The 7,045-nt window shown below is 40.0% G+C and overlaps 1 protein-coding gene across 1 annotated transcript; it reads right to left on the minus strand.

The window, feature by feature from the left end:
• Window positions 1-167: 167 nt before the first annotated feature.
• LOC143025834 (general transcription factor II-I repeat domain-containing protein 2-like) lies at window positions 168-3,007 on the minus strand. Its single transcript, XM_076185846.1, has 2 exons — window positions 2,479-3,007; window positions 168-175 (listed from the first exon to the last, which is right to left on the minus strand). The coding sequence occupies exons 1-2, from the start codon at window positions 3,005-3,007 to the stop codon at window positions 168-170; spliced, it is 537 nt and encodes a 178-aa protein (XP_076041961.1).
• Between the last annotated feature and the right edge of the window lie 4,038 nt (window positions 3,008-7,045).

Here is a 7,045-nt window from a genome sequence, read left to right on the forward strand (position 1 = left end):
ACACACACATATGTATATATACAATTAGGTATAAAAATACATATACTCACCAAACATAATGGGAATTGTGGAGACAAAATTAAGAGGTCCTCTATTAACAAACAGTGTTGGATACGGCTTATATAATCACTGGCTTAGAAATAGAGAGGAGTAACAGGATGGAAGAGTCATGTTCCTGGTTGAGAAAAACCTACATGTGACGAAAGTTACATATGGAGAGAACAGGGTGGAGATGATCACAGATAGTGACATGAAAAACTGAAAGTTTGCAGTGATTTATGTGCCCCCAAAACGGGGTCTTGGCGAGAGGAGAGAGATTACTCCAAAACGTTAGATGATACGAGATTTTCATTAAACGAGATGCTGAAGGATGGAAGTAACGTGGTACTTATGGGAGATTTTAACTGCAAAGGAATCTGTTGGGAAGAGATGACAGTGAAAGGTGGAGAAGATCAATGGGGAAATGTTTTACTCGACATGACTATAGAACATACAATGACACAAGGGGTAAAAAAACACTACATTTGGAAATAATGAAGAAACGTCAAGACTAGATTTACTATTTACGTCAGAACCTGAAGTTGTGAACAAAATTGAATACAAGACACCAATTGCGAAGAGTAATCATATACTACTTGAGTTAGAACTAAAGGAGGAAATATATATAGAGAGAAATTAGAAACACAGAAAAGGAAGACTGATGTATAGTAAAACGGACTTTGAGGAACTTTGGAATTTTTTTCGCATGGCGAGCTGGGAAAATTTCTACAATGAAGAAATAAAAGTGGAAGAAAATTTTGATTATTCTGATGAAAATCTATAAAGAAGGAGTGAATAGACATGTCCCAAAGCAAAGACAGGAAAAAGTATATGTGACAGTAAATGCTGGTTTAACAGAAAGGAATGAATATGTAAAAATACGCAGGAAAAAGTAATATATTGCAGTAAATGCTGGTTTAACAGAAAGTGCATCGAAACGAAAGATAGAAGACATAAAGCTTGGGAAAGATGGAGAAAAGACAAAAAAATATATAGAAAGTGGCAAATATATATTAATCAAAGGAATGAATGTGTAAAGATACGCAGGGAATAAAAAAAAAATACGAAAAAGACATAATAGAAAAATGTAAGGACCAACCAAAAATATTTTATAGATATGTAAATGGTAAACTAAAAACAAACAGGAAATAGTGAAACTACGCCAAGGAAACATAAAATACACAGAAGATACGGAAGTCATGAGTAAGCACTTCAAGTCAGTTTACACTAGAGAAAATGTACAGCCTCACGATGAAGGAAGAGAAGTAGACCCTCCCCCCAGCCCCCAATGAGGGAAATAACAATATCACGGAAAGAAATAATGGATCAAATAATGAACCTTGATACCAGAAAATCGCACGGTCCGGATGGAATTGCAAACTGGATACTAAAAGAATCTAAAGAATAACGAATCGACAAAATATATAACATAATAAGTTGCTCACTCCAGGAAGGAAAGATACCAGACGACTGGAAATATGCTGATATAGTACCAATTTATGAAGGAGGAAATAAGGAACACCCAACAAATTACAGACAGGTTTCCCTTACAAGCACGGTAGCCAAAATCTGAAAAAAATTATAAAAAGTAGATGGATAAAATATATAGAGGAGAACAATATACTAAATCCGAGAGAATTTTGTTTTAAACAGGAAAGATCATGTACCACAAATTTGATTTGTTTTTACTCAACACTACTGGATATAATACAGGAAAGGGGCGGATGGGCTGATTGTGCCTTCCTAGATCAACAAAAAGCTTTTGACAAAGTCCCTCGCAAAAAATATTAAGAAAACTGGAAACCATAGGAGGGATACGAGGTAAACTACTGAAATGGACGGAGGACTTTTTGCACGGGGAAAAAATGAGGATAGTGCTCAGAGAGAAAAGTTCTACTTGGGAAGAGGTGATTTTTGGAGTTCCACAAGGATCAGTATTAGCTCCAATAATATTTGCTATTTATGTAAATGATATGGATGAGGGTGTGGAATGTTGTAAGAGCTTCTTTGCAGATGACGCAAAACTGTTAAAGAAAGTGAGTTCTTAGGTGGACCGTGACTCTCTGAACAGGGTTTGGGAATGAAGTCTAACGTGTGAAGTGGATTTCAACATTAAGAAGTGTAGCATAATGGATTTAAAAAAAAAGGGATATTTGGACAATATAAAAGTGGTGCAAAGGAAGTAGAGAAAGTGGAATCTGGAAAAAGACCTGGGAGTAATCATCACAAAGTATATGTCCCCTGACAAACAGATAAACAAAATTGTCGGCAAAACCTATAACTTGCTAAGATCAATAAAAGTGACTTTTACTTTGACGAAACTATGACAAAGAAAATACTAGTCACACTGATAAGGTCAAAACTGGAGTACGCAGCGACACTATGGTCACCCAATACTAAAAAGAAAATTGAGAGAGGTAGACAACAGAAGAATGTCACTGTGGTGGCGGTCTGAGAGTTGGGAGCGAAGATGAGACTTCGTGTACTTCATTTTGGAGATGAGCTGTTCGCAACAGTAGGTGCTGCCGAACATGGCCACAATGCGATGAACATGCGCAATGGATTTTTGAAAATTGTTAGAAGGGAGCACGATGTCGCGGAAGAAGGACAACGGAGAAGAGGTGCGGAATTTTGCCTTAATTTCATCCTTGCACTGCAGCTCCACCAACTCCATCTGCAGGGGGGCAGGGGCGTCTTCCACGGGGAAGTCAAAGGGAGCAGTGAAAAGCTTGAAGTCCGCATCCAGCACCCTGACTCCTGCAAAACGGAAAGCAAATTCCTCACGCAGAGAAGTGACGACACTAACGCAAGTGTCCAGGTCCACGTTGTCAGGGGCACAAACAGCAAGGCGAGGAAAATGCACAAACTGACCAGAAGCCAATTGAGCCTCCCACAAGCGCACCTTAACCTCGAAGGCAGTGATGTGCGCGTACATGTCTGTCACGAGAATATCTTTGCCTTGCAGCATCATGCGTTCAGGTGCGCTGTGATGTCCGTGAGCAGGGTCAGGCGAGCTAGCCACCGTGGATCAGAAAATTGATCAGCCTGGGGAAGGTTCTTCTGACGTAGGAAGGTGGCAATCTCCTGCTGTAGGTCGCACAAACAAGACAGCATGGGCCCACGACTCAGCCAGCTTACCTCACAGAAGTAGAGCACGTCGTTGTAGAGCACGTTCACCTCGTCCATCAGTACCTGGAACTGACGGTGGTTAAGGCTGCGGGAGAGGATGGAGTTGACAACCTTCACCACGACAGACATGACATCAACGAGGTTGGCAGACTTGGCGCACAGGGACTCTTGGTGGATGATAAACTGAAAACACCGTCCAATATATCACACAGAAGGTTTTTGATTTTTTTTAAATTTACAAATGACGACTTGAACTGGATGTGAGGCTTGAATTCGATAATACACGGTTGACGAGTGATGAATATGACAGTTGACTTTGAACTCGATATGAGGAATGAAATTTGACGATTGCTGCCGACAGAATATTCTCAAGAACGATAATGTTGAAAGTTGACTTTATAAATCCAATATGTCCAACAACTGCCGAGTTTTTTTTTTTCTCGAACCTTCGATCTTTTCCAGCGAAGCCAGTTTGGTATGCCAAACAAGACAATCATGCTTAATAAATATAATGATTTCGTTGACTGCATTTAATTAAACATTCAAATTCTAACATTTCATATTCAAGTAAATTTGTGTTTGCAATTTTGAAACTCCCAATTAAAAGTGAGCAGAATTTAGTGTAAACTTTGGCTTTTCTAGTACTTCGCTAATCTGATCTAGTTTAAATTTCTACATACTAGTACAACTACTACTACTCCATATTATTACCGTTTCCTTAAATGTTTTATTTTTGTACTACTATTATTACTACTACTACTGCTACTACTACTACTACTACTACTACTACTACTACTACTACTACTACTACTACTACTACTACTACTACTACTACTACTACTACTACTACTACTACTACTACTACTACTACTACTACTACAACTACTACTGCTGCTACTACTACTACTACTACTACTACTGCTACTTTTTTTTTTTTTTTTAACATTATACGACCTCCATCCTATTGGAACTGTGTGGTGGAAGCAGCAGGATCTGTCTTCCACAGACACAGTTCATTGGCCCCTCTCCCGCCAATGACTGTGGTCGACGACCCTTTTATTTGTCTATTTATTTATTTATTTTTAATAATGCCTAGTACAAAAGTTCATTTATCCTACTGTCAACCACCGTCTGCTCAAAATCCAGGTTTTGTATATGTGTTGATTTGGGCGGTGGGGACCTGGTACCTCTCAGGCATAAGAGGGCTGATCTTAGGAGTGAGAATGATAGTCTACATCTCATCCATGAAACAATGCTGCTTTTTGGTTGTTGTTTCTACTACTACTACTACTACTACTACTACTACTACTACTACTACTACTACTACAACTACTACTACTACTACTACAACTACTGTTACTACTATTACTAACGAAATATAAAGTAATTCAATAATTAGATTTATCTATTTGAAAACATAATATCTATTGGAATTTTTTCTCTCCTTTTGCTGGGAATTCCGCAGGCCGGATTGCAATAATAATGCTTAGCAGGATGGCGGGCCGGACGCTAAGCCTTCGCGGGCCGGATGTGGCCCACGGGCCGGAGGTTGCCCGCCCCTGCTGTAAACCATAGTTAAGTCAATTAGGTAAATACACACAAAAGCAGAAACAGAAGTGGTTTAACCAGAGATGTGAGATTGAAAAAAAATCAGGGACGTGGCTTGGGGAAATGGAGGAACAGAAGTGATAATATAAAAGAAGCTTACAAACAAGCTATTGATTATACAAGAATTCGTAGGAAGAAAGTCATTTTGAAAGAAGTGAAAGAAGTGTAGTAGATAAATACAACGATGAACCGAAACTGTTTTACAGGTTTATGAATAGTAAATCGAGACCTACTAGTGGGTGGTGAAGTCTTTGAAGGAACCTCAGTTTAGGCAGAAATAATGAATAACAATTTCCAAATGGTCTTCACAAAAGAGAACACATTTTTGGAAGAAAGTGAGGAGAGGAAGAAAAAAAAACAGGTTTAGAAGATATAGATATAGAAGTGAAGGAAGTGCTCAATCTCTTGGGATCATTGGATGTGACAAGAGCTTCAGGACCTAATGGGATCTGGAGCTGGATATCTAAAGAATGTAAGGAACAACTAGCGGACAAGATTCACTGAAATCAGGCACTGTACAGCTTGATTGGAAAAGGGCAAACGTGGTGTCAATTCGCAAATATGGAAATAAGGTGACACCACTAGATTATAGGCCAGTATCACTGAGCAGCGCAATAGTGAAATTATGTGAAAGGATTGTGAAAGATCGATGGACCAAATGTATTGAAAAGATGAACATTCTAACAGACTTGGCTTCAGATCTGGAAGGTCATGAGTGTCGAAACTTTTAAGCTTTTACTAAAGCGTGATTGATGCACTGCAAGGGAAGGGTGGGTGGACTGTGTGTACCTGGACCTAGAGAAGGCATTTTATAAAGTATCTCACAGTCTACTAACGTGGAAATTGGAGCACATTGGAGGACTGATAGGCAAACCACTAGAATGGATGAAATATTTTTTTTTTAAGGGAATGCACATGAGGACGGTAGTAAAGGATGAGATGTCAACCTGGAGAGCAGTGACGAGCGGAGTTCCACAGGGTTTAGTGCTTGCACCAATAATGTGTCTTGGTTATGTCAATGACATGATAGAAGGAACAACAAGCCATGCCAACATGTTTCCAGATGACGCAGAAATCACGAGAAGAGTGAAAAATTAATGGGACGGTAGACTATTGCGAAAATATCTAGACCAGGGTTTTATATATATATATATATATATATATATATATATATATATATATATATATATATATATATATATATATGTGTGTGTGTGTGTGTGTGTGTGTGTGTGTGTGTGTGTGTGTATTCACCTTGGTCTTTGGATCACATGTTGGACTCGTGATCGACAGCTATTTCCCTCCCGGAAGAGAACTCAGAGCTCGTATGACCGATCTATGGGTAATGCTATGACCTTTCACACACACACACACACACAACTCCCCGCCCACGAGAGTCAGAGTAACGACCCGAAGCACAGCGATACCGAAATAATTCCGGCCTCGGGCAGGATTCGAACTGGGTACTACGAGCACTATCGTACTTCCCAGTCCAGCGCTCTACCAACAGTGCCACCGAGTCGTGTGTGTGTGTGTGTATGTGTGTGTTTACATACACACACACACACACACACACACACACACACACACACACACACACACACACACACACACACACACACACAAATATATATATATATATATATATATATATATATATTTTTATATATATATATATATATATATATATATGACCTTACTAAGCCGAATGAAGCCAAAGGCTGTATCGTTTCACAGGAGAGAGGCCCGTCCTGCAGTGAACCATTAAAGTTGAACACGGCATTGTACTTAACTGAGTGCGTTGTTAAGGACAGGAAGGGGAATGGAGGTGGCCAGAAAAAAGTACGAGTCCGTCACCTTTGCCCCGAATGGGTCGGAAGCCAGGTCAAGTAACATTCCGTGAAAGTAGTTGCGTAGAAGTCGTATTCCCGAGACGGGATCGAAGTCGAACGTGCCACAACGGCTGCTGATGACGACCATAGTTGTCCGAGCACGTAGGGTAACTTTTTCGGCAGCTGTTAAACGCCTCCTGGCGCAAGTACATCACTACCTTTGTGTGGCAGTATCGTTATTTATAGATCGGTGGGTAGGGGGCGACCAGAAGTATATTTATTCAGCCCAGTGAGGTGGGATTGGGGGTGATGGGTGGAGGCCCTTCCCCCAACCTCTGTTCTTCCAGTTGATGAACCAGGAGGGTGCACCCCGAGTTTGCTAATTTCCCCGAATATTAGAACACCAATGATCTCCTCCTCACTCACTCCCGAAATAA

Source organism: Oratosquilla oratoria, chromosome 5 (assembly GCF_046742065.1).
Source record: "Oratosquilla oratoria isolate Oo_2021 chromosome 5, ASM4674206v1, whole genome shotgun sequence".
Lineage (NCBI taxonomy): Eukaryota > Metazoa > Arthropoda > Malacostraca > Stomatopoda > Squillidae > Oratosquilla > Oratosquilla oratoria.